Raw genomic sequence first — 17,068 nt, forward strand, 5'->3', positions numbered from 1 at the left:
ATAATGTTCAAATTCAGCTGGACTTTCACAGTACTTAAGCAAATAATCGAATACTTCTGGAAACCCTTTTAATATTCTGAGTCCTCCTATATTGGTCTTTGAATTCTCACCAAGGTGCCAAGTGCACAAACGGTGCCGGGTGCTTGGAAATATTTGTCGAATTGCTGCAGAAATTGAAGGGGCTTGATCAGTCATTAAGGTTATGGGATCTCGACATCCTCCCATTGATCTCATAAAAGCCTTAAACAACCATACAAAACTGATGGTCTTTTCATCAAGAACAAAACCCATTCCAAAAACATGACATTATTACAATGATGATTCATACCAACAAAAGGGGCACAAATCATGCCATATTTGTTAGTTCTATAGGTGGTATCGAACACCATCAAATCACCAAAAGCTTCATAATCCCTTCGCATTCTTCCATCCCTCCAAAATACACTACAAAGGGCATGATTTCCATCAACCTCAAACTCATAATAAAAGTCATTCTCCTTGGCTTGTCTTGCAGCAAAAGACTTGATCAAAGCATTACAATCACCACCTTCTAATCTGCCGGCTTTTTCAGTAGCTAAAGCGTTGTAAACATCAGTAACAGTGTAGCATAGATTAGGAGATCCACCAACTTCTTTCCTTAAAGCACGAAGAGAATCCGTAACCCTAACCCCACTAGCCTTCATAGTACTTATGAACTTCAAATGCTCACCTTGAATTTTCCTTTGAGACCTAAGGAGATGTCTTTTCTCAACAGGTATCATAGCATGATTATGATCCATATTGGCAGTCCAAACACCTTTCTCATCAATAACAAAATCAATGTAAGCTTCACAACATGTACGGTAATCCAACTTAGAATACTTCCTAGGCACCTTGGAAGAAGTATCCTTCAAACCAGCATTTGAACATAAATAATTTCTGCCTCTCCAAACACTTGAACTACCAACATATCGAACTTTCCCTTTCCTAATACTAAATCCATGCCGAAATGCATAATCATTTTACATTTTATATGCCTCCGCATCACTGTTGACTTGTTTCCACTGCAATTCAGACTTTTCACTTTCCTTATAAACAACTTCATACTTATAAACTGCAATAAACAAACAAAATGCATAACAAAAATTATTATAGTTCAAAAATAAAAGAACAAAGTTCAAATAAAAGGATAAGATGTTCATAATTACTTGTACAATTCTATATTAAAATATATATAGGATCAAAGGTTCAATAAAATAAAATAAAGATTCAATAAATAACATGACAGTGTTCATAATATATTTAAAATACTAATAATACGACTAATACGAATTATAAACAAATAATATTCATTAAATTCATCAAAAAATGATAAAATTCATCACAAATTAATAAAATACAATAAGAAATCAAAATATATTAAACAAATTCCAGAAGCTAATCGTAAATTGATCAAAAATTTAATTAGTTCATCAATTAATAAATTGAATAATACAACTAATTAAACCTAAATATTATGCAATGTTCAAAATAATATTAAAATTCATAAATCAAAAATCAAATTCAAAACACTTTGAACAAAACATACGTATATCCATCAAATTCTGGACATAAATTGTTCAGCAAGAAATCAAAAGAGGCGAAAGTTCAAAATCAAGAATTAATCAACAGATTAATCAACAAATGATGAAATTCAACACAAATTATTAGACTACTACTGCAGAATCATATTAATAAAAATCTAATAAAAAATTACAGAAGATTAAAAATAATAGATTAATGTGATTAGTTCATCAATAAATCAATAGAAAATACAACTAATAAAAATTATTCAATGTTCAGAATAATATTCAAGAAAATAACAAACCTAATAACTATAAAATAAAAAATCACAATCTCATCTCAAATATAAGCAACTAAATAAAACCTAATTATACATGAATTAAAAACAAATGATAATTATAACTTCAAATAATTAGCAATAATTAAAAGTTGCTCAAAAATCACATTGAAAAAACCTAATTAACGAAAATTAATCAAATTCAGAAATCTTACCTCCACTATCAAGAACTTTAGGCACAGAAATCAAATCCATGGCAAAAACAAGATTGAAGAACAACAAGGATGAACAAAGAAATCAACAATGGTGAGAAGAGCACTGAATTAATCGAAAAGAGAAAGTAACTAAGAGAGAAAATTGATGAGAGAAAACTAGAGGAGAGAGATAAAATTTTGAATGATAATTGAAAAGGAAATATGGAGAAATAAGGAAAGGATTGAAAAAGGAAAGAACGCAGGAAATTCGTTGAAAAAATAAGGAAAGAAACAACTAGGAAAGAAGCAGCTACGTGTCAGCGTCCTATTGGTGGTACACGTAGTTCTGTGTGCACATGGAAGGAGCTACGTGTCAGCGTCCTATTAGTGGTGCACATAGTTCTGTGTGCACAAGGGTGCATATTATAATTTGCGTATTATAAGCCCAATTCCAAGCCAAAACGAAGAAGTTGTGATCAAAACACTAAACCGGGCCTAAAACCGACACCCTTGCACTTCAACGGACATAAATTTTGATCAATAACATATTTTAATCTAATTCTAACGGAATTGGAAAGTATACATTTAGAGCTTTCCAATGATACTTCACACGCCTTAATCCAACTTTGCAATCAAAAGTTATGCAAGTTTTAAAAACGCATTTTCGTATAAGGCAAACCGCAAACCAGCACAACTCAATCAGTTGCGCGCGCAACTCATTGAGATGCGCGCGGCACCTAGCACGACTCAAAGAGTTGCGCGCGCCACCTGACGGCGCGGCTCTAAAACCCTAAAACTAGATCCCTACACTTATAAATAGGGGTCTTCGTTCAGCATTATGAAGAACGGAAAAAATCAGAATTTAAACCCTAGTATTCTCAAAACCCTAATTTCTCAACTTCTCTTACTATCATACTACTTTTTATTCTCTCTTCCCAAATACTTTCAAACCCTAATTGATTCCATTGAAGTCTTTAGAGGTACGAAGAAGAAAGAAAGTCCATAAACACATTAAAACGGAGATTTAACATAGAAGAACGGTTAGTTTCCTGAGCACTTAGATAAATCACTTTTCTTTTATTGTTTAAATAACTTTAATTGATTAATTAGTGTTGTTTGATTACTTTAAAAATACTATTAATTAATTAATTCACATAGTACTCTTTTGTTAATCAAGACTAGAATTTGAATAAATAATTGTTGTTTTATCTCTTAAGACAAGGCGAATCTTGTTTATTTATTGTTCTTTCATGAATATTATTAAATAAGAATAAAAACTTTTGCAATGTAATTCCTATGTTATTAATGCTTGTAAATAAAATCAACTAACATACTTTTAGGTATCACGTTGCGTATATTGTTTGGTAATGAAATTGTGAAAAAGGAAGAGCTAGTAGAGGTCGTACTAGGGCTAGAATAGCGATTCCTCCCTAAAAGGAACGTTATTTTAGTACCCTCGCTCCCGAACTCATTTCTGGTTTATGTAGACCAATTTGGGCATGGGTAAACTTATGATTCGTGCTAATTATTCCATAAACTCCACATAGAAGAAAGGCATGAACGAGGTTAATTAGTTTTCCTAAAACTCATTGGCGACTCCTACTTGTTTGTTACAAAAAAGCGTGATGAGAGTATCATTTCTAATTCAAGGTCTCCCAAACAGTCATGAATTTAAATCCTACTACACCCTAACAAGTGTAAAGTCCTAGGCTTTTAAATGGCCATGGGCATTTAAGGAGAGGACCCCTTACGATGCGAACCCCCTCCTTACAGAATTTTGTCGGTGTTGTTGATTTATTATATCTGAATCCTTCTGCATGGTTTGTACTTTCACTTCTTTGTGATGAAAGAATTCCTCCCGAGAAGAAATATTTATTAAGTGTTGGACACCATTTTTCCTTTAGATCGTACATTCTTTGGTACCATGCATGATTAACCAAATCAAATTTTTGTATCATTTCTTTCCATATTTCTTCAAATTCTATTTCTATCACACATCCCTTCAAGCATTTGTTGAATTTTTTTTGAACTCATTATCCTTTTTAAGGAATCCAAAATCATGTTATTGCATTTTGTTCTAAGTGCCATATACATAGCCTATGCCTTGTGTTTGGGAATACCTGCATTCAGAATGTGATATGTCATTAAATTTGAACACTTATTCTCACAACAGTGACATTTTTACTCACAAAAGTAACATTTTTACTCACATAAGTGATACTTATATTCATAGAAGTTATGAACATAAAAATGACTCAAAATGAGACTGGAATCAGTGAATATGATATTCAAATAGAAAAAGTAGTACATGCTCGATTTCATTAGCCATATCCTGGTCTTGGTCAGTGAATATGGAGGTTAGAATTTTATTTTCCATAGATTTTTTTAAAGGTTTCAAGCAACCACACAAATGACTCTGTTTTTTTTTCATTACCTATGAATGCACATGCAAACATACAATTTTTCCAATGGTTATTTATTCAAACAAAAGGAGCACATATAAGGTTATACCGATTTGTTCTGTATGATGTGTCAAATACAAGAACATCTCCGTATATTTTGTAATCCTCTAACATCATTGCATCTCTCCAAAAAATGTTGGAAATTCTACCTTCATTGTCGAATTTCACTCTAAAAAGAAGTTAGGATCTTCTTTTTGTTCTTCGATCAGAATGTTCACTAATGTCTTAGCATCTCCAGCCTCTATATGTTCCATTCTTAGTCTAGAGCTGAAATTGAGGTGATCTACAACACTATGCCCCAAGTTTTCTTCTCCATTAACTTCTGTACACATGTAATTATATGTGTCCATTGTTAAAAGTCTAGTAGATTTCATTGTTTTAATTGCTTCTGCCTTTTCTCTTTTGTTACTTCTCTCTCAGATCGATGCAAATAATGCCACTACTTTCTTGTTAGTTCATGATTATGATGTAATACATGTGACACCACCTTTAATTTTCCATCATCATTTATTTTTTCTATTAGGCTTGCCTTGTAGTTAGTTCTTCTAATGGAGACTTGTCTTGGTTTTTTTTTGTTTGAAATCCTTGTTATCTTCATCAACCATTAGAACCATATTTGTCTTCTTTGTAGCAGTATGTCTTTTTCCTTCCGCAGAACACACATAATATTTCTCTGTGACTATTCTGATCTTGTGTGTGTGCGATACCTTGTTGAGTTATTGTATGCTTTATTATTGAAAATCCCACTGTAGAAGCATGTAGATTGTACAAGTCATAAATTTCTTATAAGTGACTCTTTCCACTCCAACTAATGATCCTTCCATATCTAAACCAGTGGTATATATTGGTTTTGGATTTGTATTTGTGCATTAGTAGAATAAGAGATATTTAGAATTTTCTAGGAATAATTGTAACCAAAATCACAATTACAGCATGAACAAAATCACAAACAAGTATCTAGAGGCATGAGAACATGGGAGCAGAGTGTTATAAATATAGGTTATGCACTTAAGCATAAGCATACAGAATAAGTTATTTAGTATAGGGGTATATAATACAAGTAACTTATGTATTAATAAAGGTAACTTTTTTAATGATATTGATAACTTATGTACCATGAGACATGCATCAATGATTTACTAAATAAATATATAGTCAATGTAAATTTTTCCATAATATATGTAACTTTTTCCTTAATTAAAGTAACTTTTGTAGAATGTTACCTTCATCTTTATCTACTGGTTGTCCATTTTAATCTAATGTGTTCGGAATAACTTAATTTTCATCTTCTAATGTATTTGAAATACCTTGATTTTCTATATCTGCATAATTATTGAAAACCATATCAAAAATTTAAGCAAAAACAAACAATAGGTTTGTATTTGTTTAGATTAATACCAGGTATTTGTATTTCTGGAATTTTTGAGTTTTAAATGTTATCATCATTAAATTGATCGAGATCATCAACGAAATTCTCTGCTTCACCTTCTCGGAATGTTTGATTGAGGTTGAAACTCCATGTGTTTCTCTAGATGTTGCGTTAATGGTGGTTAATTTTCTCTTCATAGTTGCAGAAATTCTCGCATTAGGTTTTCGTAATTGGACAATCTGGAGGTTTCCGGCATTGTTGATCGAAAATTGGAGTTTGTATTGCTGCATGAAGAATCTCGAAAATTGGAGTTTTCTCTCTCCTCCATGGTTGCTTGGTGAAGGAGTTTTGAAGGAGGAAGTCGATGTTCATTATTTTGGAAAAAGGAAAAGAAAGAGAAAAAAAACATTGTTCACACGTGAGAAATTCTGTTGTACAATATTTTTACTGCACCCCGGTTGCATGTAAAAGTTGTTGGTTATAAAAACGTTTAAATCAGTTTATTTTGGTCTAAAATCTGGGTCTAATGATTGAATAGTTGGATGAGCCTTGAAAAGAGATTTCCAACGATATTTTATAAGCCCAAATCCGAGTTATAACGAATAAGTTATGGCCAAAATACTAAACTGAGTTCAAACCGAACCTAAACCCACCTTACCTACGACCCAATGATCACGTGGAGGGTCCACAAGATATAATCCCATTCAAAAACAAATTAGGATTAATTAGAAGCTTCTATAAGTTTTTAAAAGATCTTAAATATCCCTTTTGAAAAGATAAGATTAAAAAGTTTGAAATTGAATGAAACTTTTCTTTTTGAAAGTCCTAATTCTATTCGATTTGAAAGACATTCAAAGATAGTCAGATATTATTTTCGTGCCTCATATTTTTTTATCCAAATATTAAATGGTTGGATATCCCTTGAAGTTATCTTTCTAATGATATATTATAATATTAATTCCGAGCAATAACGAAAAAGATATAAAAGAAATACGAAACTCTATTCAAAACTGACACCGTCCCACTATTTCGGCCATATATTTTATTCTACAAAATATTTTAATCTGATTTTAATTGGGTTGGAAATCTGATTTTAAGGGATTTCTAACGACACATTATTTATCTTATTCCAATTTCTGGAACAAAAGATATGATAAAAACAAAAATCGTAAAAACTTCTTTTTATCTGGTTTTATTCTGATTAAATTCGGATTTTATCTTAATTCTTCGACCCTTCTTTTTTCATTATAAATAGAGTTCATATCACCCCTTTTTCAATCATCAACAAGCTTGATCACAAAATCATTCTCCACTTCCTCTATAGCCTAAATACTAGCCACCATATTCTCTCAAAATACTTCCCCTAAACACTCCAAGGATTCCATAATTAACCCGAGGTTCTATACTTAAACCAAGGCGTGAAAGGTATAATTAACTGAGAGTTTGGACCAAAACAACTATACTTTTTATTTTATTTAATTGTTTCAATTTGATTTATATTTTTATTAAAGTTACTAACAGTTTATTCATGATATAGCAAGTCAAGGAAACGCAGAAAATGAGTAATTAATCACTTAATTACTCTTAATTTTATTCTTGTTGCTAGTATCATGATTAGGGTTATTATTTGATTTGACTAATGATATTATGGTTAAATTGCTTCAAATATTAATGTTTATTTTATTATATATATTTTTTTATCACCATATTGCATGTTTAAAGGGAATATGTAATTGAAAATCACGCCTAATAAGATAATTTGGACAACCGGTTTCGGTTCCTTTTCAATCTTGTTATTAAATCAAGTAATCACTAATATTATAGAATTATGTGTGTGCATCAATATTCAACCGATGTAGCCTAATAATAGTTTGGAGCAATTGAATCTTTGGTTGCATGCCATTAAGATCGCTGGAATCACTTTTCATAGTAAGAATCGAGTAGAGGCCAATACGGGCGAATGTGACTCCATGACTCACTTTGTACCATCATCCCCAATCCTCCATTCTTGGTTCCGAACCATATGGAGTTACTAATCTTATGGATTATGAATGGGGTGTAACCTTCACGGGTCAATCTTTGTTGCCTTTCGTTGTCCCTTTATCGTGGTTGCCTTTTATAATCCGTGAACGATTTACAAGTTCCTTAAAAACTTGTTGGCGCCTCCCTACTTTCATTGTCTCTAATTGTATTGTGTCAATTCTCACTTCCTATGAGTGAAAAGGGAATAAACGCGTCGTCAAATTTCTATCCCTAGATCAAATACAATTTATAACATAAACAAACCTAATACGAGTATAAGCCAAGCATAGGGGTCGAACCACAGAGAACGAGTAAACAGTACCAAATGCTATCAACAATTAATCTAGTCCGGAATAAGAGATAAGTAAACTAAAGTCCAAACACGCTAAGACAAGAAATAAAAACAGTAAGGGAAATGGTTTAGGTATATAATTCCCTCAATCATAAACAAAGGCATATATAGAATTTGAATTAATTATGAACTAAACATGCTCGAATATCGAAGTAAGGTCCAATCTAGCCACCTTCCGGGGTTCATTGGCTTCTCCTAACATAGCCTCTATTCTTCCACATTAGAACCATATACTAGGAGGTGCTATCAAATAACGATCGATACAAATGAATCTTGCTAGGTCCTCTATCGCATCTTCTAACAATAATTCACTCCCAATCAACTAACAACATGCATTTTGCAAGTAGATTGAAGAATATCAAGCATATAAAGACTTTAATAACAAATAAATCAATTCCAAACCCTAGAACTTGCCAAGAACCAACTACACCACAACCATCTTCTTAATAGGGAAATTACTCACTAATCATGATAATAACAATATTAATTAACAAATAACCAAGAATCAACATAATTAACAAGAAATACTAACAACTAAAACAATAATCAAAAGAAAGCAAATAAAACAGAGGAGAGAGAGTTAGAGATTCTCATTGAATGAAGATGAAAGTTTACAAACGAGATGATCAATCTTCTTTTTCAAAATTCAAGCTCAACAATGGTGAAAACCTCACTTCTCTCTCTAAACTACTCTAATTCTAAGCTAAACCTGGAAAGAAAAGCTCTCATAAAAACTAATTAAGAAAATAAAATAACAGTTTATTTTTTAATTACCCCCAAAAGATGGGTATTTAAACTAATCTAGGAAAATAAAGAAATAAAAGAAAGGAAATAAATAAGAAAAACAAAGAAAATAAAAAGGAAAAAAAAAATAAAAGAATAAAGAAAGAACGAAAAAGAAATTAAAATGAAAACATATCCTACCAAAAAAACATCAAACCCATCTCCTTCTTCGTTCCTTTAGCTGCTCTAAAATGGGGAAACAATCCCATGCTTTGCGCTTCACCAAATCAAACTAACAACCATCATCATCAAATCACCACCGCTCATCATCATTGTAAATCGGTATCAAGCAAATATCATCGTTCGATCTTCATTAATAACCACTTGAGAAGCTCGTGAAGTGGTTCGGTCGAAACGAAGGTTGGTGTGGCCGAACTATGGGTTGGTTCGGTCGAACCATGGGTGTGTTCGACCACACCTCTTCAAATTAGAAAATTTCGAATGCTTCTGACTCTTTTGGCACTTCAACCGAACTCCTCAACGGTTTGCCCGAACCTCATGAATTTGTAATTTGCTCTGATTTTATGGGTGTTGCTTGATTGTAATTGGTGGTTTGGGGGTGATTGGAGGTAGCTATGGTGGTGGTTGGACGCGGCTGGTGGTTGAAGTAGGGGGGTTCCGAAATGGGTGGCTGGAGTTGCGTGAGGTTGCTCTGTTTGTGATTATGCGGGTTGTGAATTGGTGTGAGCTTTGAACGGGTTGCTTGCGGTGTTGCTGTGCGGTGGCTGGGTGGTTGTTGAGATACGGCAAGTGGCGCAGGTGGTTGTTGTTATTGCGGGTGTTATTGTGGCTGTGATAGGTGGATGCGTTTGATGGTGATTTCGATGGCTGGTGGAAGGACTTTAAAAGGGGTTGTAACATAGGCTAGGGAGTACAGGTGAGGAAAATTTTAAAAATTTGGTGGTAAATCCTATTTGTGAAAAAAAGAATGGGCCCAATTCTCAAAAACAACATAGAATATCACCAATTTCCAAGCAAAAGTACATCTTCCCCAAACTTATTTAAAACAAACACACAAAACAATAAACAAAAAGCATAGAACCTCTCCACAAGCTTAAATTGAGCATTGTCCTCAATGTTCAAACTAGGGAAGACACTACTTCAAAATCTTTTTGCGAATTTTATTTTTTTTTCACTTTTTTTTTTCTTTTTCTTCTTTTTTTTATATATATTTTTTTTGAGCCTTTGCTTTTGACAACTTTTATTACATTGTCCTTGCTTTTTATAACTATGGACGGCTTTTTCCTTGAATTCACATTTGCTTTTTATTTAATACAAACATTCAAAACACAATCTTACTTTCCATTCCAAACCATCACCTTTTAACTTTTCAAACCAAAAACACAACAAACTTTCATGACCCAAAAACTTCATAAATCTAACGATGTAAAAGGAAACAAAAAGGCATTGAAGTTTGTAGTGTGTTCGTAAACAAGGATGGTTAGGCTCAACATGTCTAGAAGGTGAAAATGCAAATAAAATTAAAAAAAAAAAAAAAAAAAAAAAAAACAAGAAGCAACAAAAGAAAAGCTAAACCTAGAAAAACAAAATTAGTCATCGAAGGAAATGCCTTTGTCCTCCCTAGATTTAGTTCGGTCGCGATCTTGGGAGCTAGACGTCAAGTTCTCGATCTATGCATGCCTTGGTAAGGATCCTATGCCGCTCATACAAGAAGTGTTGGAGGCTTGAACAATAAAGCTCACATAGGGTTACAAAAACTACCTTTAGGGCTTCAAATCCCCTAATGAGAGCAACACCTTCTTACCACAAACAAGTGAATTTGGGTTCGATGGGCCTTTCGAGTTCTAAACTGGCTACCTTAGCATAGACATATCCTAGAGTCAACCAATGACACTCTTAAACTGTGAAAACATTTACCACTTAAGAAGGTACACATTCAAGAACACAAGTCTAATCAAGACATGTCCAAATAAGAACAAACAAAACACATTTTTGCTAAACTGCCTTGAAGTAAATAAAAATCTTTTTGGATTTTTTTAAAGCAAGAAAAACATGGAAATGCATTTACTCAAGTGCATGGAATAAATGAATCAACATCCCACCAAACATGATAGAATACCCTCCCCCAAGCTTGAATGAGACCAAGCGACTCCCCAATAGGCTCTTTGAGATAGGAAGGGGGAGAAATAGGGCAAGGAGGGATATGGTCGAACCTTAGAGAAAAAGGGGTGTGAGAAACGAGAAAAGGGGTAGCTACTCCCTCATCACAAGGTGTCACATCGCCAATGAGGGCATGAAAATCAATCATAGAATCTTGAAATGAAGGGCACTTATGATCTACACTTCCCTCAAGCTCAAAAACTCTAAGGGAATCAACCTCAACCTCCTTTTCACCACACTAAACAACCTTTCCTTCAACTATCTCAAAACCTAAGGTCCCAAAATCGTGCATGAATGGAGGTAGATTCATCTTAAACTCATCTAAGTCCCAAGAAGCGTTCTCAATGAAGTCATCCAATAATCTATAAGTTCTCATATGACTCTCATAAAATATGTGGGACATTACCTCAAAAGAGTCTATATACTCATAGATTGAAGGGTCACAAACATAAATTTGAGACTCATCAAGATGGTAGAGGAGGATAGGATTCACAAATTCAACATTAGCTTCATTCTCAACTCCTTCACCATCATTCAAATGCTCTCTAGTGGGATCCTCACTCATATGGGGGAAGGGAGAAGAAGGAGGGGCAGTAGCTCGAGATTGAGCAAGGTGGGAGATTTTGCTCTCAAGCATCTTCATTCTAACTTCCGTCTCCCTATTCTCAACCTCTCTCATCTCTTTATCAATTTCCATTATCTTCATTAACTTCTCCATAATCTTCTCTCTCCTTAAATTTTCCATAGAATTACCCTCATAAAAGGATTCATTAGAAGCATAAGGGAAATCATTTGGAGCCATATAAGAATTAGAAGATGAGGAGAGAGGATCATTCACATTATAAACATGGGCATCATCATATTAGGGAGAGGGGGCATAATCAAGCAAATAAGATTCGTCATCAACAATATGTGATAAAGAGTTGAAAATCACTTATACTAGGTTCACATATGGGGTCACAAGACAAATCATGGGGATTCATGCCACCAATAAAACTATTATCACATTGAGAATCAAAATTAGCAACATTACATGCCCTATTGCGTACATCCTTAGCAAACCATACAAAAAAGTTCCAAGCACTATGAACCGTCAATGCTCAAAATTCTCCATTAAACCTACTTTCAACTTCATATCTCGTTTGTTCATTCATGCTATAATAACAAATCTCACAAGCTTCACAAGGATTACAACCATTATAGTTCAAGAACCCTATAAGTCTATGAAAGTAGACATAAAAAGACTCACCAGCAAATTGAAGAAAAGAAAAACGTCATTTTTCAACAACAGAATCAAAACAAAAAGAACAAAAACAAATCAAAAGAAAATTATATACAATGGACTAGTCTCAATAAGATAACACAACGGTAATGGAAGTCGTTCCCCGGCAACGACGCCAATTTGACAAGGGAATAAACGCGTCATCAAATGTCTATCCCACTAGTACATAACTAACCTTAAGTAACACCCAAAAAGTGTTACATAAAGTGATAAAAGTGTTATTATAGACAGTAGGTAGCACTTTATTAGGTGATACTTCCGCCCATGTTACCTAAGGTTTTATGTAGCACTTTGGGTAACGTATGATAACACTTTTAAAAGTGATACTATAAACCCTCCTAGGTAACACTTTTTGATATTATTAGTATCATTTTTAAAGTGTTACTTTTAATTTCTTATGTAACACTTACTTATCTTTAGTAACATTTTTCAATCATATATTAACACTATATTAGACATTATGTATCACTTTTGTAGACTAATATAACACATTATTGATTATTAGGTAACATTTTTCAATCTCCTTTTGACATATAGTATCACTTTATTCATCATTATGTATCACTTTTTGTAAATCAATGTAACACCTTGTTAATTAATATAACATTTATTATTTCTACTACTACTAATACTATGATTCTTTAAATATGTATGCACTTTTTTTTTTCAAATACATTAACATAATATTAACATGTACAACAACCATGAATGTGAAATTAACATATACGATAGACAATAATTTGAATTAATATAATTTTATATTTTCTTACAAAAAATCCAACAAAAATATAATAATCCAAAAAAAAGTCAACTTCGGTCTCTAGACCATAAAACAAAATTCCTAAAACAGTAAGAAGCGTAGTTGCAAAGAGACATCAGTTGGAAGCTACATATATATGTAAGCTTTTTTCTTGTGGCATTGTTACTTGCTACTCCAATACTTCATCTTGATCCATTGGATCCTATATATGCAACCTGAAATAAAGTATCAATGAAAATCATTAAAAGTACTCATGTTTTTTATTGGACCGCAATGTGAGTTACAATATGGTAAAAATCATAGTATCATACAATCACTTCTCAAGCAAAAGAAGAATCATCGAGATAATTTTTCCAATACCGACATCGTAAATAAAGAAACATACCACTCTAAATTTAAAATCCTGTAATCGGGTCCAATTGCTGTAATTAGAGCCCCAACAATATACTGCACAGATATGAACAACTCTCTTCTCCAAAGCCAAGACAAAACCAACCAGCAAGCTGGAGCTAACAACAATTAAAATTTAGCATAGAAGGATAAATAAACATGTTAGACTGAAAAAAAAAGTTAAAGGTTAATTCCTTGTTTTAATTGTATTAGAATATATGTTGTCTGAAGATAGATTATTAGGTAGCTTATGTTAATTTATCTTGCCTAGGCTGCTATGGTCTATGACAAAGAAGGCCATGTCTGCCTTCGTAAGTGAATCAAAAGATCAAAAAATCCAAAAAAAGTAAAACCAACTCGTAGATGAATAAAAAAGAACTATAAAAACAACAATTAAATTATAAAATTCTACGAGTAATAATTCATAATAAAAGAAAACCAACAAACAATGAACATGGAAGGAAAGGAGATTAATTATGACAAGTCATTAGTTTCTTCAACGTTAGAAATAGGTACTCAATTCATTATTAGCCATGATTAGTCTTTAGTTTCTGTTTTTTCAGTCTTGGTCACTCATAAAGAAGAAATTATTGGGGGCTTAATAATGATTCAACATTTTTGGGGGTGTTGTATAATAATAGTTGATGGAAAAGATAAGGAAAATCAATCATATAGTAGCTCTACAAAAAACAAGCTAAAATCACCAAATCACAAGTCACAAACAATGAGAACTCCCTCTAAGAGAAAACACTAGATAAGTGCTGAAAAATCAATAGTTAGTGCCATAGACCCAAAATATTTCGGTTTAATGCTTTTCATTGGATATAAATTCATCAGTCGCCTTAATTAAATTTTCATGCAAAATTATTTCAGTATTTATAACCACCTTTATGGCCCCAAAATTTATTTATATATATGATCATGGTCTGTTAATGGCACAACCAAGATATAGTCGACTCTACTAGATTAAGATGAAATGCTCTCTGCTAGTGGCACAAGTAAGATATAGTTAAAAAATAATAATGCTTGACCGTGAATTATCTTTGATGTTTTTCAAGTTTTTTTGAGACATCATTCTCTCAAACAAGCATATAATAATATGATAGAGCTAATGTAGGGAATATTTCAAGCATTATCCCTAGCTTGAACCCCACTGTGATCATACACTAAACTACGGTGGCGTCCAAAGGGAAAGAAAATAGAGCAAAAGAGTCGCCAACAAGTTTTAGGAACTTGAAAACAGTTCACAAGGTGAACGTTACACCCCTTAACGATCCAGAAGATCGTCAACTCCAATAGGTCTGGAACCATGACTGGTAGTTCAGGGATGAAGGTACAAATCCAACCTAAAAGAAATTAAACCTGCCCTAATAATATGCCTCTACTTTATTCTGATCGTATTCATGTGCGTTTTTTTACTAAAATGCAATCAATAGGATTAACCCTAAATCTGTTTATCTATGTTGGTTGAATATTAATGCATAAAGAAACTAATATTGGCAATCACTTAAATTATAATCAAATTAACCCTAAACAAGATTATTAATTATTTTATTAAGCGTGATTACAAGTACTAATTCCCTTTAAATATGCATAAAAGGTGTGATCAAGTAATAACAATAAATAATATCAAGCAACATAATAATAATCACAATAATTATAACAATTATAAAAAATAATAATGATAATTAAAATAATCATGTTAAAGCATAATAGCAAGATCCTAGGCATGATACTAACAAGATTAATAACAAACCCTAGCATGTCACTAAGCAATAAAAATCAAAGCTTTAACCCTAATATTATACTAACATGCTATTAGGAAAGGATAAGAAGCATAGCAGAAATCACAATTGTCATATTTGATATTAGAAATTATAGTTATTACTCTAAACATGATACTAAGAAGATCAAAACGCCCTAACATTACACTAGGAATCATAATAATAACCTAAACATGATTTCTATATCATAATATCAATAAAACCATTAAAACACTTACTTGGATGTCTCGTACCTCTCTCTAATAACAAAATAAACGCGTTAGTAATTTCAAGGAAAATATAAAATAAACAATTAAATTAAATAATTGAAAGAGAGATTAAGAAAGTTTAGACTAGATTTGGGACCAAACCCTCAGAAATTAAAACCTTTCACGTCTAGGGCCAAGGCAACTTCGAACAATGCTAGGTATGTCTAGTTCTAATGTAGAGGAATTGTGTTTGTAAAAAGTTAGGCTAGAAAGAGGGAGAGAATCAAGAAATTCTTTATGAGAGTTGGTGATTGAAAAATGGGAGATATGATCTTTATTTATAGAGAAAAAAGAGGGTCGAAGAATAAGAAAATAATCCGAATTCGAATCGAATTAAAACTGGATGGACAGCAGTTTTTGCGGATTTTGTTTTTATCATATCTTTTGATCCAGAAGCCCAAATAAGAAATATAATATTTCTTTGGAAAGATATTGAAGTTTACTTTCCAACCCAATTAGAATCAGATTAAAATATTTTTTAGTTAAAAAGATATGGCCGAAATAGTAGGACGGTGTCAGTTTTGGATAGAGTTTCATATCCTATTCATATCTTTTTCGTTATAGCTCGGATTTAAAATTATAATATATCATTGGAAAGATAATTTCAAGATCTATCCAACCATATAAAATTTGGATAAATATTATGAGGCACGAAAATTATATCTAACTGTCTTTGAACACGTTCCGAGATATCTAAGCTAGGTTGATTGAAACATAAAACATGCTAAGCATAAAGAACTATCAAGACACGATCACCTTTCATCTCAAAACATTTTTAGCATATTCTCCTAATTAGCTTCTAATCTACCTTTAGTGAGCATTTCAATGGTTCCTTGATGGAACCTGAAAATGAAAGAGATTTAAGGCTACTTAACGTCTCAACTATTGCATACAGCTCTATAAGCATGACCTACATCTCCCTCCACAAACTTGTGACTTAACCATAAAGGTCAAAAGGTCTTGGAAAGGGTTGTAATGTATGAGCGAAAAGGGTGAGGGTAGGCTAAAATTTGAAATTTGGTGGTATACCTAATTCGTAAAGCAAAGATTGGCCAAATCTCAACACCAATACCAAGTAATCACCAAAGAAAAACACAACACCCCCAAGCTTATTCAAACACTAGTTGAAAAAAAGCCATCCGTAACGGGAAAAACCACCTATCTATAACGGGCAACGGCCGTTACGTTTGCGAGCGTTATGGATAGAAAAAGATATTTGTAACGGACACTTGTCTGTTACAAATAAGTAGTTATTCATAACGGACACATGTTTTGCCTGTTACAAATAACTACTTATTACTTATTTGTAATGGGCATTTCAAATGTCCGTTACCAATGACCCCTTATTTTAATGGGCATTTCAAATGTCCGTTACAAATAACGGGGTTATTTGTAACGGGCTCAGTTTTGCCCGTTACAAATAGTTTGTGATCCAAAAAAAAAAAATATCCAGCATGTGCCAGACCAACAATCATAGATCAT

At 32.7% G+C, this 17,068-nt stretch overlaps 1 protein-coding gene across 1 annotated transcript; it reads right to left on the reverse strand.

The window, feature by feature from the left end:
- Window positions 1-230: 230 nt before the first annotated feature.
- Window positions 231-2,074, reverse strand: LOC110731995 (protein FAR1-RELATED SEQUENCE 5-like). Its single transcript, XM_021911913.1, has 3 exons — window positions 2,035-2,074; window positions 1,017-1,093; window positions 231-887 (listed from the first exon to the last, which is right to left on the reverse strand). The coding sequence occupies exons 1-3, from the start codon at window positions 2,072-2,074 to the stop codon at window positions 231-233; spliced, it is 774 nt and encodes a 257-aa protein (XP_021767605.1).
- Between the last annotated feature and the right edge of the window lie 14,994 nt (window positions 2,075-17,068).

The sequence above is a fragment of the Chenopodium quinoa genome, unplaced genomic scaffold, assembly GCF_001683475.1.
Source record: "Chenopodium quinoa cultivar QQ74 unplaced genomic scaffold, ASM168347v1, whole genome shotgun sequence".
Classification (NCBI taxonomy): domain Eukaryota; kingdom Viridiplantae; phylum Streptophyta; class Magnoliopsida; order Caryophyllales; family Amaranthaceae; genus Chenopodium; species Chenopodium quinoa.